Genomic DNA, 26,269 nt, shown 5'->3' on the forward strand with positions numbered 1-26,269 from the left:
ACAGCTGTATGTGGTGTGTTACAGAGGTGCCATACCACAGCCTAATCTCAGCACAAACAAGGCATGAGCTGTATGAGGCTGGAGCAATGTCAGTACGACTGCCAGGATGTGGTGTTGTGTCAACTCAAGGTGAAATGTTCTAGATACCACATGGGATTCAAGTATATTAATGGGTTATGTAACAGTGATTTAGGAATTTACAAATTCACCGAATGCAAGAGATACTTTCACTGGCCACAAGTGATTTTGCTAGAAATCTTTTAAGGCTTGTGATGCATGCCTGAATTTGCCAACAGCAACAAAAATAAAGGCTGAGTAGTTGAAACGGCCTGTGCAGGCTGCAGTGCAGGCAGCATGTCTCTCACAACGGCTGGTGGTAGCTCTGTGTGGCTGCTTCTGGTCTTCCTCTGTCACTGCCTCTCTGGACGGTCTAATACTGAAGCCAGTGATTGTACTTAGAAAATCCATTTCCACCAGAAGCAAATTTTCTTTTAGGCTTATAGGAAAAAGTATGCATGGTGAATTTACCTTGGACAGCAGAGTTTTCCTGAGTAGGAAGTTGTGCTGCACAACAACTGCTGAAACAAATGAGAGGGAATGAGAGCAAGCACTCTAAACAGGAGCGCTGGGGCCTCAGTCTAAGCTGCACGGTGCTGCCACAGGATGGGAGCTGGGGGAGGGAGTGGGGGCACGTGCACCATTGTTGCTGTGATATCGGGCAGGCGACTGGTCGGCTTGGCAAGGTCGAGGCAGAAAGGTGCTGAGGGGTCTGAACCGTGGAGGGTGAGGAGCCAGGAGATTCAGCGAGGGTAAAGGCCGGGCACAGCAGATGGGAGGCAGAGTCCCGCGGAGGGAGGCCCAGAGCTGCCGGGGTGGGGGCACTGCTCAGGGGTGCTGGTGGCACGGAGCTGAGCCGGGGTAGCCGAGAAGGCCTGGGGTGGTGGAATGGAAGGCAGGGGTTGAACCCACAGCATAAGACACCCAAAAGAGCAGGAGGGGAGGGCAGGCCCTGGGGCAGTGGGGCCGTGCCCCGCGATGGAAGGCTGCGGAGTGGGGCGGGTTCAGTCGGGAGAAGGGGCCGCTCCGGGGTACCCAGGGGTGTAGGAGACACATCGTGCACGCGACGCGCTGTGAGCGCAGGTCAGGAGAGCACGGGGCTGTGCCGGCTGCACCGGCTGGAGCTGGACAAGGCTCCAGCAGCTCCCTCACCCAGCAGCCAGGGTACCCGGCGGGGCAGGGGCCGGGGGCAGGGGCCGCCGGGCGCGCGAAAGGCGAGTGCGTAGCAGCCGATGGAGAAGCACAGGGCGCAGCACGGGCTGCTCTCGCGGCGGGACGAAGGCAGCGGGCGCGGGCCGCAGGGCACGGCCCCACCGCCCTCGCGGCCGCCCGCAACAGGTTGCCCCACGCGGCCGCGCCCCCGGGCCGGCCTGTGGCCGCTCCCCCAGCCTCTCCCCGCCCCTCCCGCGGCCGAGGTTCCCTCCCCGCGCCCCGCCGGGGTGCGCGGGGCCGCGCTCTGCCCCCGCTGTAGCCCCGGGCTCGGAGCGGCCGCGCCCCCGCGCTCCCTCCTTCTCTCTCGCTCGCCCGCCCCGCCGCCGCCGCCAGCCCCGGCTGCCCGGCGCGGAAGATGCTGTGGCTCTGCCTGCTCGCCCTGCACGGTAAGCGGGGGCAGCGGGGGAGGCGCCGTCCGGGCGGCGGCGGCGGCGGCACTTAGCCCGCGGTCCCCGCGCACCCCGGCGGGGCCGTGACCGTGACCGGGTTCGCTTTGTCTCCGCAGCTCTCCGGCTGGCCCGGGCCGCGCCGCTCTCGCCTGGGTCCTGCGCCTTTGAGGACAGCGCCTGCGGCTACGAGTGGGACTACGCGCATCTGCCTTGGGCGCTGCACGGCGAAGGTAAGGGCGCTGCGAGCCCGGGCGTGCGGAGCTGCCGAACCTCCCCCGGAGCCCCAGTCCCGCGCTGTGTCACTTCGCACCGGTGCCCGTCGGTGCTGTGTACCTTTCCCCGCTCAGGTTCCGGCACGCAGGTTTCTTTCTACGGGATGCCCCAGAAACCTCCTCCGTATTGCTTTCATTTTCCTTTGGGCAGATCTGCTGTAGGGAATATATGCTTTTCTTAGAAAGGCACTCATCTGTCATATTCCTGCTAAGCAGAATTGCTATTTCCCTAACAATATTCTGGATCCAACTTGAGAAGTTGATGTGTTTTCAGTGTAGGAGATAGTCTGTGAACAGTATCTTCATGGCATATTCAGTTAAGTCTTATGTTTTGTGATACCTACAATTCAGATAGAAACATAGGTGTTTGTGTTTGATAAGCTGTATCACGTTATTAAGACTGACATTCAAAGGAACAAAATTCAGTGATGATATGGAGGTTCCCCGCAACTGTTAACTCCCATTTGCCCAGTTTTAGTGTTAGAGTGAATGTGAATAGAAGAAAAACAAATGTAAATACAACGTAGTTATACGTAGGCATTTTAAAACTATTATTATTTTGGATAGCACTGTGGCCCTAATGTCATTCATACAGTGAAAGTTGTGTTCATGTGATAAAAGGGACTGTGAGATTCAGAAGCATCTAAGCTCCAAAGCAGGCATCAAAAATAGCAACTCGAGTGTGGATACAAAAGAGGCAGAGAGCCTTCATCATTCCTCATCAGTGCACCGTTAAAAACAGGAAGATGCAATTCATCATTCCACCTGTCACCCAGCTTATAATGAAGCTTATAATGTTTTTAACGAAGCAAAAGTAAGCCACCATAACCATTAATTTTCACATTAATCATTAGGGTTTAGGAATGCCCAGAGTACTAAGTTAGAACAGGCTGGGAGAACGTAGTGATTTCTTGTAAAAATGATTTATTCTTCTAATTTATTTAAAGATGCATAGATTCTCCTGTTTTTTTGAAGATACTGGTGAAAATCTACTGACCGTTTGCACTCCTTGCTGTGCCATGTCGCAGGCTGCCAGGCTGCGGAGCAGCACTTCCCCTCTGTGATTTATGGGCAGCACATGGCAGAGGCACTGATTCACTATCCAGGAACTGTGAGACGCTGTGAGTTACATCTGCAGAAGTGGGCAAGAAAAGCATTGTGCCCATCCATGCCACAGTGCTTCCAGAAACAGGGAAGTTTGATCAGGTTTGAATCAGCAGCAGTTGGTATTCTTTGGCCCTGCAGAGCACTGTTTTAGCTGTAGTTTGCTTCTTGCATGCCAGTGGCTAATACTGCTGATTAGCTTCTGTTGCTGTAGATCTTTCTTTTTCAGAGATATGTAACTACACTGGGAGGGTATGTGGTATACCAACACTCTCAATCAGTGTGGTTCTGTCAGCAATTCCATTATAAGCCTTTTTCTTTTTCTTCTACTGCAGTCTGTAGTTTAGTCAGAGTAAGTCATTCCATACACTTTGTATGCAGGTTAAAAGCCTCTTTGGAAGTGCGAACTGTGAAGCTACATCTAGTAGGCAGTATTTCATCCAAATGGACATGGCATGTGTGCCAAATCCATCTTCTGTAGATGCTCTTTTACTCAGTAAAACTGCTTCTGGTGGTAGTACCAGACTCTGGGATTTGCACATCAGTGTGTGTGTGTGTGTGTGGTAATTTGCTCGTATAATAGAGGAAATTAAGAATGAGAGTGGCAGCCTATTTTCCACGTCTGCATGCACTACTTCAAAATTTGTTATTATTCTAAAATGTTATTTGGAATATAGTTGTATCTGACTTGCAGTGTAAGTTATTTTGTCTTATAAATCTCTTGGTAGTGTGGTCTTGTGCCAAACTGTCAAGATGATGTAAATACAAGTAAGACTCTGTCCAGAAATTTCCACTCCATACTTGAAAGTTTTCTGCCCTGTTGCCAAGGAAGCCAGTATCTTCTGAAGGTCCAGATGCAGATAGGAAGTACGAGGTTGAATTTTACTTCTGTTTACAGCTGTGCATACTCACTTTAACTGATAGATTTCTAAGGATCAGATGCTTCTTAAAAATATCTGTGGCTTCTTTTTAGTATTCTGGTAGTACTACAAAAAGAGATATATTGTGTGTTTATACTTTTTATAATTGAAAGGTTTTGATTTTTTTTTTTTTTTTTTTTGGCTTATGTTTTGATCCCTGTAATTGGCTGAGGTTTTAGAACATTTTAGTCTGAGTGCAAAAAGACAGCCAGAAGAAAACAATACTAACATGGGTAGCTGTTCTGATTTGCTCAAAAGTGCAACAGATGAATTTGTGTGTACAATGGACAGAGTAAGCAACTCTGCAGGCTTCAAGTGCCTTTTTAGTGCAGGCAAACCAACATGTTCTACTCTAGATTCAGAGGTATAGGCATTGCTCCCATTCTAGGATGAATATTCCTTCATTCATGAGGCCTCTGAAAAGGAAATCTGTGTAAAAAAGTCCAGATATGTCGTAAGACAGCTGATGAGAAACTTAGAAAACAAATATATATTCATCACTACTGTGGTACTTTAAGACAGCTGAAGATCTTAAATGCTGTATTATTTAGCACTAACATTGGCGGGTAAATTTAGCATGAGTTCATGCTCAGTTATTTTGGGTTATATAGCTTTGCAGATGCCAGTTTCTACAGGAATGTACTTCTGTGTCAGCATTAGAGATGTGTTGTGAATGAAAGACACAATCTTTATACATAGTGTAAAACTTCATATGATGAGATCTCATGGAATAATCTTGAGGTTTTTTGAATCAGATCAAATATTATTTCAGGAGGCTCATGTTCTTTGTAAATATAATGACCTTCTTTACTAAGCAGAAGATAACTTTCTTTATACACTAAAGCAAGGAAGATACAGCATTAATAGGCAGTTATCCTGAGCGGTAGACCCACTTGAAGTGAGAGTAAGAAACACTGTCTTCAGTCAGTTGCAGTCATTCTGCGGGGTTGGATTTTTGCCTTTTTTGCTTTCTCAGCCCTGTCCAGCACACTTCTTAACCTGACTGTAAGAACATCCTGCTCATGACAATATCATAAATAAGTTTCATTAGACACAATAACTATGGCATACCTGTTTTTGTGACTCTGGAAAACCTGTTTACATTTTTTGCCAAGAATAGCTGCACAGCATTTTGTGTGCCTGTGTTTGTGGGTATCTTTTATTCTCAATCTCTTGTCATTTTAATGGATACCATCTTAATAAAGCAAGAAGTAATGTGCATTTGGGCTGTCAACTCAAATTCCCCCCAGTGAAGTTTGTGCTGCATCTGTTTGCTTGGCTTTAAGCATTAGATAAGAAATGTGTTTATTACCCCTGCAAACTATAGGAATTAGTGTTCTTTTATCTTAGCAATGTGCTCTGAAAAGCAGGTGATCTTTGTCAAACGTGCCCATGCACTGCCAGCATCAGTGAACATGGAGATAATTTAATAGCAGTATCAGTAGATTGTCTCTGTCACCTTTCCTCCTCTGCAGACTGTTGTCAAACAGCATTCAGTATCAACCTATGTGGGTCACTGAAAGTAATGCCTCAAATTTATTTCCATGGAAACTACAACAGATACACTAACAGTATTTGATAAATTCTTAGTTATAAAACACTATTTTTCAACATAGACACCACCATGAGCTATACATTTCACCAGCGATGAACAAGAGCCTGCATACTGCGCTCACAAAAATCTGCACCAGCAGAGATGACCCACTGTTTTGCAGCTGCAGTTACGGCACTGTTGCTCAGAAAATGTTGTCCATTTCGTCTATCTTTCTTTCACTGGCCCAAACAGGTGGAAGTCAGCAGGTACCAAATCTGGACTATGTGATGGATGGTGTGTGGTAAGGCAGTCCAGCCGAGACTGGCAGTATAATCTCTGGTCTTCAAACTGGTAGGTGGCTTGGTGTTACGGTGTTGCGAGAGAAAGGTTCCTCTTCTCTGGCCTGACTCTGGAGGTCTGTGCCTTCAGCTCAGTCAGTGCATGATGTAGCAGTCAGAACTGATGGCTTATTCAGGTAGCAGGAAATCCAGAAAGATCACCCCTTTCCTATCCCAAAAGGCAATGCATGTCATTTTACCTGCTGAAGACTCTGATGGATATTTCAGATGTCACCACTTCATGGACTGCTGTTTTGACTCTAGTTCATATTGGTAACACCATATCTCATTACCACTACTGATGCAATGCAGGAAGCTATCACCTTCAGTTTCATATTGGTTCAACAGATCCTGACAAACTTGTATACAGTGTTCTTTTCCTGTGTGAGCATTTGTGCAACCCAGTTGATGCAAACTTTGTGATATTTCAGCGTTGCTACCCTCATTTTCAACACATTGAGGCTGATCTAATGTTCAGTACATCTCTGTGCACAGTTCTGTGGTTGTAGTCTGCACAAATCTGCAATTTGCACAGATGGGCTTATTGAGACACTCTTGATTTAGTGGTGTGATGGCTGTGCATGGCCGTCTGAAACATGGCTCGTCTTCCACGTTGCTGTTACCACTGCTCAAACACACCATGCACCACCTCACTGTGCTCACATCCATTGTTTGGTCTCCATAAATGTTCAGCAAGTGTCAGTGAATGTCAGTGGGTGCCATTTTTTCCACATGGAGGAATTCAGTGCCACACCTTTGCTCCATAGACACTCCATGTCCAACTCCATGTCTGTCACACTGCCCTTCTGCTGTCATCCATCTGTCACACATCAACAAAACATAATGGAATATTGGTCGGAAGGTTCAACTTCTGCTGACTTATCACCAACATTCACTTCTGATGTCGTGGGCAAACATGATAAAATAGGAGGCATTACTTTCAGACCAGTCCTTGTAGAATGAGTTATGTGCCACTGAAATGCTGAAGCTATAACTGCTAGTTGACGCACCTGTAACACATCTGGCTCTTATGTGCTAAATGCACAATTCTGTGTACTGCTTTCCTTCTAAAATTCTGGGACTTTGTGTAACTCAGTATCTCATGTCTCAGTGGATATATTTTTAGTAATGTGTACTTCAGAGTTTTAGAGGAAAGCTTTCTCTTTCTGCAGTGAAAGAAGTCCCATTAAAATTAAAATAAAATAGTTTTCATTCAGAAAAGTGATGTAATAAATCATAGTGTATTTTACAATTGCCTGATTTTCTTCTCCATAAACTGTGTTCATATTTTGCTGGACTACTCCACGACTGTAATTTTGTGATTTACTCTAAATGGACATCAGTCAGATAATGGTTTATGATAAGCAGATAAACGACAACATTGAATCTTTTAGCATCACTGGATCACAGAATTATAGAATGGCTTGGATTGGAAGGGAACTTAATACCATTAGCTCCAAAACCCTGCTGTGGGCAGGTTTATCATCCACCCCATCAGGCTGCCCATGTCCCTATGCAATCTGGCCTTGAATGCCTCCATGGATGGGACACCCATAGTGTCTCTCGGCAGCCTGTTCCAGCCTGACCACTCTCTGAGTGAAAAATTCCTCCTAATATCTAATATAAATCTACCCTCTTTTAGTTTAAAACCATTCCCCCATGTCTTACTGCTATCAGACTGTGTAAAATGTTGGTCTCCTTCCTGTTTGTAAGTTCCCTTTGAGTACTGGAAAGAATCAGTGAGATCTCTCCAGAGCCTTTCCTAGACTACCTCAGCTCCCTCATCTTTTCTTTCTGAGAGAGGTGCTGCAATGTCGGAGAAGGGTCTTTGTGGCCCTTCTTTGGAACTCCTCCAACAGCTCCATGTCTGTTATGTTATTGAGGCCCCGTGCTTGGACTCAGTGCCCTAATGGGTAGTGATGGGGAGTGATGTTTCCCTTTTTCCAGTCACTGGGGACTTTGCTTGACAGACTTTTCAAATATTATTGAGAGTGGCTTGGCAACCACCTCAGCCAGTTCCTTCAAGACTTTGGGATGCATGTCATCAGGTGCCATAAACTTGTACATGTTCAGTCTTACATTGCGATCTCCAACTTGTTTTAAATCACTAACGATAGTGGCAGGAAATGAAAGTTTGCCTTTTGGAACATACTTATCATGTTACTTGTCATACTTACCATATTTAGCATAGTTTAAAATGGTTTTAAAGTAGAACATAATTTCAAGAGGCAGAATGCTATCCTGGGAGAACAAATAAGTCAGGAACAAAGCTAGCAGTGTACAGAACCTCTTATCTAGATGTGGCTTGTCCAGCTGTGCCATTTGATTTAAAACTGACTTCTTTTAATCAGAACTTTGTCATCTTGAATGCCACATCAATAGTGTTATAATATGTGGAGTAATTAAACAGGTAATCAGTAGTGATCCTGTATCTTGCCATTCAGCAAACACAGCATCTGATATGTGCTCTCTCTTGCTCAGTTATAAACCTTTTGGCAGATATATTGGCATATCAGTAGTCTCTGTTTTCTTCACATCTACTGGCAGTACTTTCCTGTATATAGAACAGTATAGAATTTTAAAATGTCTCCGTAAAAGTAATACAGTATTGCTGGCTTTGTAGAACCCTCAGATCATCGAATTAGAGGATGAGACAAGTGTTTGTATGTATTCATGATAACAGTGTTGGTTATTGGAACTTGGTTCATTTGTTGGTTATTGTTGGTTCATTGGAAGAAAAGTAGGGGGTAATATAGAGAGATTTGGACAACCTTGTACCTGATCACAGCAGAACCAAGCTAGCATACCACATGCTAGCTCATTGTCAGAGTTTACTGCTTATAAATCCTCTCTTCTATGTGAGTTATGTAGGTCTTCCCTAAATGTACCCTGGGCATTTGTGCCCTGAGTACCCTAATGCAGAGTGGAAAAGACATGAGACTGGGCACATGATCTGTTTTACCTTGAGCTCATAATTGAAATGTTTGTCTTTCTGTAAAAAAAAAAAAAAAATTGCATTTTGAGTAACAACTCTCCTTAACAGGCAGTCCAAAGGACAAAAAAAAACCCAAAAACCAACCACCTTTTGGTACACTGTGAGTGTCTTGTACTTATTTCTCCTTTGCCACTGATGCCATGGCTCCTGTGCATTACATTTTATTACTCAGCTGCGTCTCTTGTGTTTGAGTTAGCTTGCTTTTGTTTTGCAATTTTCTTGTTAAAACTATCAACAGCTTAATAATACTATGTATGCTACTATGTAGGATTCAGCCTTGTCCCAGCCTCACCCTTGTCTTGTTGACATGAGTAGAACATCTGACATTGTGCTTTCCCAAGTATAACTTCCTGTTCTGGGCTTCCAAGTAGACATTTATATTGGATTATGTCTTAATTATGGTGATTAGCTCACTTTTTGCTCAGTTTGTGCAAAAAGATGTCCAAGTTCACATTCATGGAGGGCTTCATCAGCAGCTGGCTCTGCATGAGACTTCTGATAAGTCTTGACTTTCAATTTGCATTGGAGAACAAACAAATTCAAAGTTATTATCGGTGAATCACTGCATGAGAGATGAGTTTCAAAGCATTCCTCCTCATCCGCAGGGTAGAAATGTCTTCAGAAGTGTATTTTCACTTACAGCTGCTAGTGATTCAGCACTTACAGAATCAACAAACTATTTTAGTGCATTTTACACAGAGCTGTGGAAGATAGAGAGGACAGCTGTTACAAAATTCTTGTCTGAACGTACCTGTGACTGCTCACAGCAGGCTGGACTTTATTTATCTTGTAGACAACTGACAATAGGTAATTTACCAGAAGAATTTGAACAACCTCTCCAAGAAACAAGCAACTGTGTGAGTGCAAATTGTGTTTGGGACAGGTGGTGGAGGTTAAAGTAGCTTAATCAAACAAGATGCTGATGTACTACCCCAGAGCAAAACTGATTCTCTCTGGGTAACAAAGTTTTTAATTCTAAGATGAAACAGTTTGTGCTGCTAATGCAGCACCATAAACCACATTTACTGGAAAATGGATTCAGCTTCACATGTGCCAACCGTGCACATAAACATGAAAATCTAGATATGAATCTGTAGCAATCACTCTATATAAGACTTCAGCTCACACAGACATATCCTGGGCTAGCTTTGAGTTACCATGGAATTGTATGTTTTGGTTGCATTTGTACAACTTCTCCAGAGAAACCACACCTTGCATGAACTGGCAAGATGACCATGCCCCAAATCTGTGTGGAAAGGCTATAGAATCTGAGGCTGCATCAGACAAACATTGAAGCTTTGTGCCTGAAATGACAGCTACTATGGCTGACTGATGGAAAGGATAGGGCCTGAGGTTAGGAGATCTGTCCAGCTTTGTGCTGTTTTGTTCTTCGTTAAGAGGAATTTATCAATAGAAATATACATAGCCAATGTAACTCCAGTCCTCAAAAAGGGCAAGAAGATCTGGTACAGGTCAGTCAACCTCACTTCCATCCCTGAAAAGGTGATGGAACAACTTGTTCTGGATAGCCTCTCCAAGCAGTTTGAAAGAGAAGAAGGTTGTCAGAAGTAGTCAACGTGGATTAAGCAAGGGGAAATCATACTTGACCAACCTGTTAGCCTTCTATGATCTAATCACTGCCTGGGTAGATGGGGGGAGAGCAGTGGATGTTGAGTACCTCAACTTTGGCAAAGTGTTTTTCACTGTCTCCCACAACATCCTTGTTATAAAACTTGGAAAGTGTGGGATAGATGACTGGATGGTGAGATGGACTAAAGACTGGCTGACTGGCAGAGCTGAGAAAGTTGTCATCAGTGGTGCAGAGTCTGGTTGGAGGTTTGTAACTAGTGGTGTTACTCAGGAGTGAGTGCTGGATCTGATTCAGCATCTGCATCCATGGCCTGGATGAAGAGGTAGAGACCAATCTCAACAAGTTTGCTGATGGCATAAAGCTGGGAGGAGTGACTGACACAAGGGAAGGCAGTGCTACTATTCAGCAAGACCTGGACATACTGGAGAGTTGGGCAGGGAGGAATCTGATGAGATTTAACAAGAGCAAGTGTAGATTTTTATACCTTGGGAGGAATAACTGCATGCATCAGTACAAGTTAGGGGATGACCTGCTGGAGATGAGCTTTGTGGAGGAGGACTTGGGGGTCCTGGTGGATGACAAGTTGATCATGAACCAGCAGTGTGCCCTTGTGGCCAAGAAAGCCAATGGTATTCCAGAGTAAATTAAAACAAGCAGGCTGAGGGAGACGATCCTCCCTTTTACTCTGCCCTGGTGAGGCCACATTTAGACTACTGTGTCCAGTTCTGGGCTTCCCAGTTCAAAAAAACAGAGTCCAGCAGAAGGCCACAAAGATGAGAAAGGGCCTGGAGCATCTCTGTTATGAGGAAAGGCTGAGTATCCTGGGTCTGTTCAGCCTCAGTAAAAGAAGACTGAGGAGGGGATCTGGTTGATGTTTATAAATAATCTACAGGGAGCTGGGAGGCAAATGGATGAAGCCACGCTCTTCTTAATAGTGTGTAGCGATAGGACAAGGAGGAATGACCTAAAACTTACGTGTGGAGGAATGTCTTTACTTCTTTAAGAATGACAGAGCACTGGAACAGGTTGCACAGAGAGGTTGTGGAGTCTCCTTCCCTTGAGAGATTCAAGACCTGTCTGGACACCTACCTGTGCAACCTATTTTAGGGTGCCTGCTTTAGCAGCGGTGTGGGATTTGGTGATCTCTTGAGGTCTCTTCCAATCCCTGTGATTCTGTGATTCTGTAATAATATTTCCAGCTTCTGTTATGGATGGATGTGGACCTTATTGTTGAAGTTGGCTAAAATATCTTTATAAACCTGCAATATCATGTGCTGAAAACAGCTGGAAATATCTTCAATTTTATGGAAAATGAAAGATTTAAAGGATTTGAACTGAGGTTTCTTTCTAGCAATTTCAGGGTACAAGCAGAGCATGAATTTTTATGTGCAGGCAATGAATGAAACTGCTGACAGGCAGTCTAAGCCACTTTGTGGTCATTGAGCTTACTGCTCTGCATAGGTAATTATCCTGAAAAAGGAGAGCCAGCTGTTTGCCAGTTTGTTTTTCTGAGGGAAGTGGAAGAATAACTGTCTATTTCTACAATAAATTATGGAGTGTGGGTCAAGATCTGTACTGAGTTCAGAAAAAAAGTTCATGCTTACATGGAAGGGTGACCACAGATGTCTAAGAAGCATTTTTGCTAGTAAAAATATCTTATTTGTTCACTTTGTGTATCAGGCTCTTGCAGAGTTGTAGAAGAATCAGCCTGAAAATGTCCTTATAATCTTATATAGAATGTTATGAATTGTAGAATCACAGAATCCATATAGTTGGAAGGAACTTTTGAATGACTCTACATCTGGACACAGTACTCCAGGTGAGGCCTCAGCAGTGCAGAGTAGAGTACCTCACCTCCTGCTGGTTATGCATCTTTTGATGCAGCTGAGGATATAGTTTGCTTTCTGAGCTGTGAAGGCACATTGCTGACTCATGTCCAGCTTGCCATCCACCAGTACCCCAGATCGTATTTAGCAGGTCTGGCCTCAACGCACATGTAAGACCTTGCATTTAGTTTTGTTGAATGTTATGAGGTTCACCTTGACCTCTGCTCAGGCTATCTAGTCTGTCTGAATGGCATCCTATCCCTCGGGCATGTTGATCACAGCATGCAGCTTGATGTCATCTGCAAAACTGCTGAAGGTGTACTGGACCCCTCTGTCATTGTCACTGATGTAGATACTGAAGAGTTATAGGTCCCAGCACTGACTTCTAAGGGACACCACTCTTCACTGATCTCCATCCAGACATCGAACTGTTGACTGCCACTCTGGGTTCTGCAGCCACTTCTTCATCCAGAACCATGGAGATGTGGCAGTAAGGGACATGGCTCAATGGGACCTGTGGGATGGATTGGGGTTGGACTTGGTAATCTCACAGGTCTTTTCCAATCTTAACAATTCTATGATGATATGATATCTTCACAATTTGTAGAGAAGGATGTTGTGGGGTACAGTGTTAAAGACCATACTGAAGTATGACATCAGAGATTCTTCCCTTGTTCATTGATAGAGTTACACCATCTTAGAAGGCGGGTAGGTTGGTAAGGCAGGTCTTGCACTTGGTGAAGACATGCTGCTTCTCCTGTATCACCCTCCTGTCTTCTGTATGCCTTAACATGGCTTTCAGAAGGATCTGCTCCACAGTCTTTCCCAGCACAAAAGGGAGACTGACAGGTAGGTATTTCCCAGGGACGTCCTTTTTACCCTTCTTAAAAATAGGTGTTGCCTTTTTTCCAGTCACCAGGGACTGGATTGCTATGACTTCTCAAGTATCATTGAGAGTCTTGGGGACTGTAACAGCCACTTTGCTTAGGACTCTGGGATGCATCTCATTAGGACCCATAGGCTTGTCAATATTCAGATTCTCCAGGTGGTCACAAACATGATTTTTGCTCACTGGAAGGGATGTTGCTTCCCCAGTCCTGTCCTTCTGAACCAAACTTTTGAGGACTGTGTGACAAGCAGTTATCAGAGAAGATTGAGGCAAAAAAATTGTTGGATACCTCAGCCTTCTCCTTGTCTGTTGTTGCCAGCTTGCCTGTGTCACTCACTAGGGGGGATAAAGTGGAATCTTTGAAAGCTTCTTGCATTCCCCTTCCTTTATATATTTTTTTATAGTAGTGTCACTGTATCACCATGCTAAGACCTTTCATCCTTAGCCGCCATTTGCAAGAGCAGTACAGGCCACACTATGATTAGTTGGCTGACTAATTAGTTGAATAATTAAATTAGTTGAAATTATCAAACAGGATCAAGAATCCTAAATCTCAAGAGTATGTGCTTAAAAAGAAGGAGAAATTCACCTTTAATCTTTCAAGTTTTACTTATTAATATAACTTTGTAACAGTTATATTAATAACAGTTATATTAATTAACAGCATTGTAGCAGAAGGTCAAATAAAAGGTCAGTCTAGTCATCTATGTAACTTCATATGGTACTTTGATTGCTTAGAAGTCTCTGTATCAGTTAAAAATATTTTATCACTTTCCTTTAAGAAAGTGGGCATCTTTTGCCTTGTTTCTCCTCATGGTTCTAGTCACCAAATATTCAAGACCTTACTTGTACGATAATAAAGCCAAACATTCCTCAAATATTATATAATAATTAGTGTCTGGCACCGTAAAAATACTTTTTGCTAAACAGATTGTTTCTTCTATACTATGCAGCTGTTCTTGCAGCATGTTTTCTTTTGGCAGAGATGGTTCAAGAAGAATTTATTAGACAACTCCAGTAGTCTGGGTAATTTTGTTGGTGTACTTTGAAAGTTGTTTTAAATAGAGGTAATCTCTGATAAAGTATGAGCTGTGTGTTACTAATGCATTGCTCTGTTCTGAAAGCTTTATGAGTCCTCATATGGAAAGGTCCATGAGTCAGAGTAACTAGATTTCTGTGTGAAATATCAATCAAAGTCTTAGGCCTAACACAGACTTCACAGTTCTCAATTAGTGAACCATTAAAATACTTTAAGAGACACTGCTCTGACTGTATGCGTTTCTTCACATTTGCTGGACTGTTATGCAGTATTTCATACAAAAAATGTCAGAAGAACTTCAGAAATGTAGTTCATCATTTTCAAAGGGTAGATAATAGCAGGACAATGGGAAATGGTTTTAAGTTGAAGGAGGGAAGATTTAGGTTGGATGTCAGGGGGAAGTTCTTTACAGAGAGAGAGGTGAGGTGCTGGAACAGGCTGCCCAGAGAGGTTGTGGATGCCCCATCCCTGGAGGTGTTCTGGACCAGATAGGATGGGGCCCTGGGCAGCCTGATCTGGTATTAAATGGGGAGGTTGGTGGCCCTGTGTGTGGTGGGAGTGCTGGAGCTTGATGACTCTTAAGGTCCCTACCAACCCAAGCTATTCTATGGTTCCATGATTCTATGAAATGGAAGTGCAGATTTTAGGTGTTGTGTTGCCAAACTATAGCGAATTTTCAAAGGAAGTAATTTTTTTTTTATTTTTATTTTTATTTTATTTTTTTTTTTTTTGGTGTTACATCATATAAACTGATTGAAACTGTTCTGAGGGTGTGATTGCTGCTTTGTCTAGCACTGAAGTTAGACAAAAGTCAAAGTAGATTTTGGTGTGATAACAGAGTGAATGCTGCTGCATTCAGTTTTGAATCAGATGCAAACAATGTCTGGAAGTTAAAAGGGCCAGACAGCCCTTCTATTTTCTCTGTGAATGAGTATTTCACTGTTCTCTGATAATAACATTAAAGGTCATATTTTAATACATTTTAAGAACCAATTTCAGATTAACTTTTAGAAAACTTAGAGAACTTATTAATGATGAGCAGATCAGACGTAGAGATGAATTAACTCAGTGTCCATTGTCACTCTCTGATTAATTTGTAGATCTTGTGAGGAAAATGTATCTCCTTTTATTGGCCAATTCTACAGTTGCTGAACCACGTTTCATTCAGGCTGAAATATGCTTTTTTTTTCACAGTTCAGAAGCTGTAATGAACATGACCTGAGAAACCCACTGAAGAACATTGTTGTCAGGAGGTGGAACATTACATTCTGTAATGCAGGACTCTGAAATATGAGAAGGATGCAAACATCATTGTATTCATTGGGATTTTGCATCTGTCTCCTCACTCCAGTAGCAGATGATGAGGTTCATGCCTCACCATGAGAACCAAGGCTAGCCTCAAGTTCTTATTGGTAGCCATAAGGAAAAGTCACTGCTGAGTTAAAGTCTTCAGAGGTTACTGCAAGGCTTGCAAGCCCTGGGTAGTCCTTTGGGAGAAGAGTTCATGTTTTTTGTGCTGTGGTAAACTGAAGTATGCTAATTGTTTTCCAGTGTGTGGCAAAAAAATCATGAGGTTTTCTGGGCATAGTCTGAGAGTAGTAGGGTAGAAGGAAGTCATAAAACCAGGGTCTGTAATGGGAGGGACACAAATTCTTAATTGCATGAGGTAGGGAGAAGTCAGGTCTGAGAACAACTGTGGGAAAGTCAAATGGATATTGCATATTTTTCTATGGTAGTGTGTCTATCATGTTATACTATTAAACATCACAGGAGTCTTGTCCCCTCAGAGGAGAGAACATGCAATCAGGTTATCAGAGTTGAAACCAATGAGTTCTGCCTTAGTTTTTCCATTCTTCATATTTTTTTGCAAGAAGATGATAATTTAGTCTGTGGCATATTTTCTTTGGAAATCAGTAATGCTGGCTTTCTTGGGAAGTTATAAATGATATTCTGACTTTTCCTGGACTTTGTTTCCTGTTTTGGATGCTGGCAGATCTTGGATGGCACAGCTTGTTTGCACTGATTGGATATAATAGTATCCCAGCTAGAAAATTTTGTTCTGCATTTAGATTTTTCATATGCTTTTTGTGTTTCAAAAATTTCTTGATTTTGTTAAGTTCATATACATACACATGAATACAGTGTTTGGTGTTAAAGGCTTTTTGTAGAACATCTGAATGAAAGAAAATATGAAAGGAAAAGACTGTAGGAAAAACTGCATTACTTTCCTTAAAGAAAGAGGCATGCCCCTTCTCACAAGGGAGGATATAATTAATGAGCTTAATCAATGGGTTCTGTATTTAAAAAATCGTTCTGAAGCAGCAGTGATTATTATTACTGTTTTTATTACCACTGATATTTGCAAGACCGTATTCTCAGAGGTGTAGTTACAGGGAAAGCAACAAGAGCTGCAGCCAAGGTGTGGGTGATGTAGAAATATGTAAATATGCCTTGTGGCATGCCTGCTGCAAATGGATGAGAAAAATGGCCAAACACACACTTTACAACTGCTTTCAAAGAGGAAAACAGATAATTTGTCTCATTGGTGTACTAAGGCACCTTAGTTTCAGTTTAGAAATAGGAAGTCTTGGCTTCTCTTGCTGGAAAACTAACTGGAAACTTAGTTGCTGAAGCTATGGCATTATAAGCAGTGAGAAACTGTTAAACAAAGAAAGAAGGCTTCTAGTCCTATTGAGATTCTTTTTGAATACTTTCAACACCTATTTACATTTCATGCATCTGGAAGTTCTGAAGGTTTTTATTTTATTTTATTGTTGCTGTTTGACTTTAAATTGCTGTAAGTTCCTCATAGAGAAACTGGTGAATATGAGTTGGGTGAGCATGGTGGATTGAAAACTGAATTTACAAGCTCAGAGGGTGGTGATCAGTGGCACAAAGACCAGATGGAGGCCAGTAACCAGCACTGATCACAAGGGGTCAATTCTCAGACTGACTGTCTGCCATCTTTACTAATTATCTGTGTTGGATGGGATAGAGTGCCCCCTGAGCAACTTTGCTGATTGCACAAAACTGGGGGGAATGTCTGATGTGCCAGAGAGTCATGCTGCCATCCAGAAGGAACTCAACAGGCTAGAAAAATGGGCTGACAATAAGCTCACGCAGTTCGACAAGGGAAAAACTTCATGCACCTGGGAATGAGCAACCTTGGCCACCTATACAAACTGGAGGCTAACCAGCTGGAAGGCTGCATTGCAGAAAAGGTCTTTGGAGTCCTGCTGTACACCGAGTAAAGCACAAGTCAGCAGTGTGTCCTTGTGGCCAGTGGCATTCTGGTGTGCAGTTGGTGAAATGCTGACAGGATACAGAGGAAGGTGGTAGACCCAGTGCCAGTGAGGCTGCAGCTGCAGTACTGTAATCCAGTTCTGGGCTCCCTGACACAAGATAGACATGAACACACTAGAGAGAATCCAATGAAGGGCCACAGAGATGAAGAAAACACTGGAATGTCTCCCCTGTGAGCAAAGCTTGAGACACATGGGAATTTTCATCCCTCAGAAATAAAAACTGAGGTGCCTCTCCAGAAAACAGAGGTAGGTACTTTCTAGTGGTGCCCAGGAATGGGACACAGTGGACATAAACTGAAACATGAAAGCTTTTATCTGAACACCAGGAAACACTTTTGTGCTGTGCAGGTGACAGAGCACTAGAACACTCTGTTCAGTGAGGTTATGCAGTCTGCTCCTAGGAGATCTTTAAAGGCTGCCTGGACTGGTGTCTGGGCAGCCTGCTCCAGGTGTCTTGGTTGAGCAGTGGGATTGGTCCAGATAGACCCGAAGTTCCTTGCCATCCTTAGTCATTTTGTGACTCTCTAATGTCTTCACGTTGTTTGAGTGCCTTGCTGCAGTAGTACCTTATAGAGGTCTCACACACAGAAATGAGAGAATTTCTGATTGTTTGAAAGGTAACAAACAGAATAAATAATGGAAAAATGCTGGCTTGTATCAGAAATAGTGCTGCCAGCAGGAGCAGGGATGTGATCAACCCCTGCACTTAGCTCTGCTGAGGCTGCACTTCGAATACTGTGTTTGGTTTTGGGCCCCTCACTACAAGACATTGCCCTACAGTGTGTCCAGAGAGAGGCGACAAAGCTGGTGAGGGGTGTGGAGCACAAGTCTTATGGGGAGTGGCTGAGGGAGCTGGGATTGTTCAGTATGGAGAAGAAGCTCCAGGAAGACTTATCACTCTACAACTCCCTGAAAGGAGGTTGTGATGAAGTGGAAGGTTGGCCTCTTCTTCTGCGTAACTAGTGATAGAACTAGAGGGAATGGCCTGAAGTTGCTCAGGGAAGATTCAGGTTGGATGTTAGGAAAAAATTTATTCTCCAAGAGGGTGGTCAGGTGCTGGAATGGGCTGCACAGAGAGATGATTGAGTCACCGTGCCTGGAGGTTTTCAAGAAAGACGTTCTCAAGAAAGACATTTAGATGTTATACTGAGGGATGTAGTTTATTGGTGGTAGGTGGACGGTTGGACTGGATGATCTTGGAGGTTCTTCCCAACTTTGATGATTCTGTGATTCTGTGATTCTGCCCGAGTCCATGTATGCATACATGTGTACAGACTGCACCCTCATTCAAAAGAGAAAATAAATGTTTTTTCAGGAACCACACTGGATAGAGGATCTCTTGATTGTCAGATATGGAGAATCTGTTCCTTACTTTTTTCCAGGTATGCCTGCTGTGTAGCTAAGATTTTCTAAAGATCATGTCTGAAAGATTTAATGGGAAACAAACTAAGTTGCAGTGTACTCTGATGCATTCCTCAGGAGGGTCTATTCTTCATAATTTTCTATTTTTTAGTAATTTCCATTTGAGGACTTCTTGATCTTTGGCATGTGCTATTTTATATGTGGTTGTTATGCAGAGGAAGCTTAGGCAAAATATTTTGTCTGCATCTACTCAGTCTTGGCAGATATTTCTGAAAATGAATCTTCTTGTCTGAAAGTGCCATCTTGTAGCTGTTTAGTCATAGTGAATTGAGTTCGTTTAAGGCCAAGGGACAGTAATTGGCATCAAAATTTTATGTAGTCATCAGGGCAGCAGATGAATTAATGGGTATGGGCTCTGGGTTGCTCTCAGAAGATCAAGATATGTTTAGGCAAGTGACAAAGTAGATGTAGCTGTGCTGTCTGCCTTGCATTTACTGTGTAAATAGAGGCCTTTGCTCTCCAAGGCTTTCTATTCCCTTCATTTATCAGTATTTACTCATTATCAATATTTATTATTATTGTCTGTTCTTACTGTGTATGTTTTCACCTTCCCCATGTGCCAGATACCTTGCAAACAGAGAAATCTATTTCCTGCTGTAAACATGTACAGATGTGTGGCTAGAAGTCACAAAAATTTAAAATTTTTAAGTAGGTGCTGGAACCAAAAGACCGAGGGCTTAAAGACACATTTCCATGTGTCAAGCCGTGCTTCACAAACTTAGTGTCTTAGATTTTTCTGTGAAATCCAAGGAAGATCATAGCTGATTATCCAAGCTAAGGAAGCTCTATCCTTGGAGATGTTCAAGGCCAGGTTAGATGGGTCCCTGGGCAACATGGTTTAGGCAGAGAGATTGGAGCTAGATGGTCATTAAGGTCCCTTCCTTAGCCATTCTGTGAGTATGTGAATAGATTGTATACATGATTCTGATCATCCTGATATCATATATAATATATATAATCTTACCCTGTGACGTTCTGTTACAGAGCCTTATCCATTTGGTGCCACTCTTAAGAGTCCAGTAGGGAAATTATTGAGAATAGCAGGAAAGGGAGCAAAAAAATGTGGAATTTTTAGTACTGCTCAGTTTTTGGGCGGCAGGAGTATACTTCCATAGCTGTGAACAAATTTGAGCCTGCTGAGCAAGCATGGGATCATTGGTTATGGTCTTCCAAAGTGTAATTTCATTTGTAGTTGTTTTAATTTCTAAGTGTTTATAAGAGGAGGTAAAGGTTGCCTTGAGTTACTGTACATGGATAAATGCAAACTGTGAATACAAGCATGTAGGCACCAAGATTTTTAATGTACGTCTAATATAGCAACAAAGAATATGTTTAAGAAATCCAATTTACTTGAACATTTTACCACAGAGACCTATTCTTTGGAGACCTGAAAAGGTCTAGGACATATAAGATGATCACTCTGTTGACCTGAGAAATAAACAGTTTGTTTTCAGGTGTGTATCAGAACTGGCTTGCTTAGTGTCTGAATCAGCAGTTGCATATTCAGCTTCATGATACTTACTGCTAGCAAACCATTTATTAAGATATTCGTATACATCCTTTAAAATTTACATGTAACTATATGAATGCTTCATTTTAAGTTGTTGCTTTAGTATTTCAAATAGGATGACTCATGGCATTTGAAACATACATCCATGGCTAGGCAGTGCTATTCAAAGCTGTTGCTTGTATTAAGATTAGTTAATGTTTAGTAACAAGCAGAAGGTGTCCAAATCCATTAATCTTTACTAGTTCTTATCTAGTCATTGCTTTGCATTTTAATCCTTGAGGCCTTTTGCAGAGGGTTTTGTTTCCTGGCCAAGAATATTCTTGTGTGCCTAAGTGGAAACATGAGAGAATTTATATCAATACCAGATTGTTCTCTAAATATAGCCACTTCTAGCACTTATTTTAAACTAAGTGTCAAACTGGAGAGTTATTAGGGCAGTAACTATAGTTTGTTTGACAAAGAAGAACTTTGCACAGTGAAGTTGTCATATATGGAAATAAGATGAGTGGTATGTGTAGCTTGGACCATCACATGTAGGTAAAAAGTAATCAGTGTTTGTTTTTATGTGAAAAAGCACTCATGAATTTGGAATAGACTTCACAGATAGTGGGTACTGAAGCCAAAAACAGATACATGCTCAATCACCCTTTACTAGCAGAGTACTTCACAGAGTTTCTTCTCCCTGTGCTGGGTCAGCTAAGCTGTTGGTTAGCCTTTCCAGACTGTTCAGTTTTTGTGGTATTTGTTTTTGACAGATCATTTTTGTTTTTCTGTTTTGTTACGCATCTAACAAGGAATTTTACTGCCTCTATTCTTAGTCAAAGTGCCAGTTACTCCACTTACTCTTGAGATAAATTTGCTATTACTAAGAGAAAGTGGGAGAGATGGAGAGCTCAAGCTAAAACCCAGAATGGTGGAAGTTTCAGCCTAAGTCAATGGTTTGAAAATATTCATATTATTCCATGGAAAGAACACAAAACCTAAATCTTTGAAACATGCTGGAAAATGGAATCACTGCCTGCTGGACAACTGCACTATCTGAGGCTCACTCTTGAGGCCTGTCCTAACTGGTGATTGTATCATCCTACTTCGTATAGCCTTTGTATGACCTGAATTGTACTACAAGAAAGAGGAGAAATTATGCTTATAATAATGCTTTGCTCTAGGCTGATAGATAAAGGCAGTCTGCCAGATCTTCTGTACCTGTATGGTGGGACTGGGTGGAGTCTGTTCCGTCTAAACAGTTTGCTGGTTGCTTTTTACTCATATTGCTGAGGAGGCTGCATGACATGCATGGCAAACCTGCTGTGGGGTTTCCATTAGTGCTGCTGTGGTCACTGTTATCCATTGGGCTACATAAAGGCTACAGAAAGCAGCCAGGCAGAGACACTGATGAGATCTAGATCAGACTAAATACATTAAGAGGGATGCAGAAGAAAAGGTTCAAGTTGAAAAGGCATTGGTAGCCACTCTGCAGTTTATATACTTATCTACAAACATGGCTCTACTCTTCAGTACGTTTAGCTCCTTCAACATGTTATGGATGTGAATTGCCAAACAACAAACCTTAAAATTTTATTAGAAAGTTTAGAGAATTTTATAAATTATTACGTGCCAAGTGCTATATCCCAGCTGCATCTGCTACCCTGATAATACAGCCTGGTGTCAGCAAGGTATGCAAGCCTGCATAGCCAAAGAGCAATAAGAGAAAGGGATGGACGTGCTCTATGACAATTTCAGTAAGCTTCAGAAACAAGTGTGAAATGAGATGTTAAGGTCCCAACTGTTATTCTGATGGTGAGAACATTAACTCATTTACTGTTCAGATTCAAATCAAAATGATTAGATAATTATTACTCCAAACAATGGACTGCAGTTTTCTGTGATCACATGTATTTTTAGTTGTAAACTAAAATTCATTAACTTAATTGATTTTTAAATGCCAACTGTAATAAAATACTCTGTTTCAGTTGCTGTTTTCTCCTATCTTGCCAATTTATTCTGCAATTGCATTCATATTTAATTTCAAAGATTGTACTCAATGTCTGAGATTTTTCAGAGGTTATCTAAGGCCTAAGACTTATCTTGACTAGACTCTTTATTTTATATTTTTATATTCAGTTATAGAATAGAATCATAGAATCATTAAGGCTGGAGAAGACCAATAAGATTAGCTAATCCGGTCAGCAAGGCATCACCACTGTGTCCACTAAATGATGTCCATCAGTGCCACATATATCGTTTTCTTGAAAACCTCCAGGCATGGTGACCCTACTGGCTCCCTGGGCAGCCTTTTCCAATGCTTGACCAGTCTTTCAGAGGAAAAAAAAATTCCTAATACATGGCCTGAACTTCCCCTGGAGCAACTTAGGGGCATTACCTCTCATTCTTAAGCTAGTTGTTCAGGAGAAGCAGACGACCCTCACCTCACTGTATCCTCCTTTCAGGGAGTTGTAGGGAGCGACAAGGTTCCCCCTGAGCTTCCTCTTCTCTGGGCTGAACAACCCCCATTCCCTCAGCTGCTCTTCATAAGACTTGTGTCCAAAGCCTTCCCTAGATTTGTTGCACTTCTCTGGACACCCTCTGTGGCCTCGATGTCTTTCAGGTAGTGAGGGGCCCAAGACTGAAAGCAGTACTGAAGGTGTGGCCTCACTAGATCTGAGTACAGGGCAGCGATCACCTCCCTGCTCGTGCTGGCTATACTATTTTTAATACAAGCCAGGATGCCTCTGGCTTTCTTCACCATCAGCACTCAGCTGGCTCACATTCAGGCAGCTGTCAGCTAGCATACCCAGGTCCTTTTCCTCTGCACAGTTTTCCAGCCACACTGTCCTAAGCCTGTTGCATTGTCTGGAGTTGTTGTGACCAAAGTGCAGGACTCAGACTTGGTCTCACTGAACCTCGTACAGTTGGCTCCAGCCCATCAATCCAGCCTGTCCTGGTGCCTTTAACACTTCCCCTTACCGTGGTGTCATCTGCAAACTTACTGAGGGTGTACTCAATCCCCTGTCCAGATCATCAATAAAGATATCACAAAGGACTGCCCCAATACTGATCCCTGGGGAGCACCTCTTGTGACCAGCCAGCAACTGAATTTAACTCCAACTGCCTCCACTCTCTGGGCCCAGCCGTCCATCCAGTGTTTTACCATCAAAGACCTGTCCATGCCTTGGACTTCCAGCTTCTCCAGGGGCGTGCTGCTGTGTTTCTTTTATAGCTGTCAAAGAAATATACTACCACAGTTCTGTCTGATAAGTACAGTTTGATTGCAGTGGAAATTGCTTTCAGTTTTTTTTCACACCTCATTACTAGGATTGTTGTCTGTTTGCATGGTCTGTTGGCTAGGTTTCCATATTTTACTGCCAACAGTTGTAATTTTATGGTAGCACTTGTTCCCATGCACAATATAAAAACGGGTATCAAAGTTTTAACTTTCCTGAAGCAGAAAGTAAACTTCACCTTTTTAGTTAATGTTTATTAAAAGGCTGCCCTGAAGATAAATTCTAGCAGCTGACTTTGCCTGAGCTGCTGTAGAGGGGCATTCAAGAATGTGAGATGTGATTTGGTTTGAAAATTCATCATTGCTTCTGCAGGAGAAAAAATATGATAATATTAACGATAATATTAAGCAGTACTCTATTTTGTTAATCTGAAGTGGTATAACCAGGAACTCACTCTTTAACTCCATCAACGAAGGCAAAAATCTTAAAAACGTGTTCCACATTTGCTTTTTTATAAGGAGAACTTTTCAGACTATTTCATTGTCCCATCGAAGTTCCACATACTTTTTTCCCTACAAGTAAGTGATGTAAATTTCAGAGGAAATATGTACATAGTAGAAACAGGAATTTTGGCGTGAGGAATTTTGTTTCTTGTGGAGTTTCAGCAGACCAGTGATCAACCTAATGGAAAAGGCTTCATTTATGCAGAGCCAGATCACACCAGCAACAGCAGGCTTGCTCACTATCTCCTATAGATGTGTGCCTGCTGGGAAATGCCATCATCAGCTGTAGCAACCACATAAATTAGTCGTTAGGGAATGCATGCGTCTGCCTCAGATCCTGCACTGGAGGACTCCTTTCCTGTCTGTATTCCTGGGCTTGCCAACTGCTGTTTGTGACACATTTCCTCAGTGCCAAAGAAGAGGCATTAAAGGTATGGAATGTTTGGGTAGCTGCCTGCCTCCACTCTGCCCCTGACCTGCATACTTGCAGACCTCTTTGCTGTACAATTATTTTTCACAGAATCATAGAATCTTAATATCTAGTCCAAGCAGCTTCTTAGTATCTAGTCTGAATCTACCCTCTTGGAGTTTAAAGTGATTTCCCCTCATTCTGTAGCTACCTGCCCATATAAAAAGTCCCTCCCCAGCTTTCCTGTCAGCCCCCTTCAGGTACAGGAAGGCCACTATAAGGTTTCTTGGGAGCCTTGTCATCTCAAGGCTCAAGAATCCCAGCTCTCTCCACCTGCCCTTGTAGCGGAGGTGCTCCAGTCCTCTGATCATCTTTGCGGCCTTCCTCTGGACCTCTGGACCTGCTCCAACAGCTCCATGGCCTTCCTGAATTGCGGGCTCCAGAACTGGACAGAGTAATCCAGATGGGGTGTCATGAGAGCAGAGTTGAGGGCACTCTGGCTAACTGCCACAGCTTAATGGGAGACATAATTTGGCTTGTATTAATAGTTTCTATTCAGTGGTCTATTGGCCCTTGGGCCATAATTACATGAAACTATAAGTTAATATCTTTACCATTCCACTCTCATTACCTGATGCAGAATTTAAGCCCTTGTGTCTTAATGACCTGTGTAAGGAAATATAAGGAAGTACTCACAGGTTCTCTCATAAGTTGTTGTGTGATGGCTGAGTTATTTATATCTGTTTTCACTGAGGCACTGTGGGTTTAATTTTCTCCTAATGCTTGGCAAAGAGATGAAGAGGAGGAAGACAGGTTTAGAATTCCTTGTATGCTTCCCCTACTGAGCCAGTTTGCTTCCTCCTGAAAAAGCCTGCTTCATGGTATGGGAACAGCTGGAAAGCAGAGTTGCCTTCCTCCCCAGAGGATCGCAGGGACAACCATGAGTATTCCTTCAAGCCATTTTCCTCGTTGTTAATAGTCCTATCCTGTGCATCTGTGATGCAAAGAGTCTGAGGCATAACAAAGAAACTTTTTTTTCAACTGTAAATATATTGCAGATTCTGATTCTGCTTTCCAAAGTAGCTGTTGAAAATCCTATGAAAATAAATTCAGGTGTAAAAGGAAATAGACCACTTTTAAAAGCAAGGAAGTAATCACATGTATGAGTATACCAGTGTGTATGAGGATGTATCTGTTGTGGGAGCATGTGTGGGGATATGTGCATGCATGCATGCATGCACGTATGAGTGTGCTACATTCCTTGCTCTCTGAAATGTTTTATGCATTTTTTTTCTTTCTTAAAAATTGAACATACACTACAGAAAAATTAGTTAACTATTTACATAATATACTTTATTCAGTTCCCCCCTTTTCTTTAGCATTTTTTGCACTGGAAAAGTCAATACAGCAAAGTGATGATTTGAGGTAGTTTTATGAAATAACACTAACCTAAATCTTCAAGATTTTTTGACCTTACATCTGTCAAGTATTGGATCAGCTTGTACCAGCCTCTCTGTAGTTTTAGAGACCAGATGTGTGTGAGTGAGACCTTGTGCTTTCCTCCTTCAGAGCACTCTAACTACAGGAATAGTGGCTCAGTGCTTGGGGTTACTTCAGTATCACACATTGAAAAGTTGACTTTTTTTTTTCCAAGTTCCCAACAGTCATAAATATTTTCCTTGTTTTCCATGATAAAACTTGGCAAGTAGCTGTTCTTGTGGTCTTGTTTAATC

The 26,269-nt window shown here is 42.5% G+C and overlaps 1 protein-coding gene across 2 annotated transcripts in view; it reads left to right on the forward strand.

Moving 5' to 3' along the window:
* Positions 1 to 1,485: 1,485 nt before the first annotated feature.
* MAMDC2 (MAM domain containing 2) overlaps positions 1,486 to 26,269 on the forward strand; it is a 65,151-nt gene continuing 40,367 nt past the window's right edge. For both annotated transcript variants that reach the window (XM_048931294.1, XM_048931295.1), the window contains exons 1-2: positions 1,486 to 1,655; positions 1,775 to 1,888. In XM_048931294.1, coding sequence (XP_048787251.1) covers positions 1,625 to 1,655; positions 1,775 to 1,888 — 145 coding nt within the window. In that variant the 5' untranslated portion in view covers positions 1,486 to 1,624. The remainder of the gene's footprint in view (positions 1,656 to 1,774; positions 1,889 to 26,269) is intronic.

The sequence above is a fragment of the Lagopus muta genome, chromosome Z (genome assembly GCF_023343835.1).
Source record: "Lagopus muta isolate bLagMut1 chromosome Z, bLagMut1 primary, whole genome shotgun sequence".
Classification (NCBI taxonomy): domain Eukaryota; kingdom Metazoa; phylum Chordata; class Aves; order Galliformes; family Phasianidae; genus Lagopus; species Lagopus muta.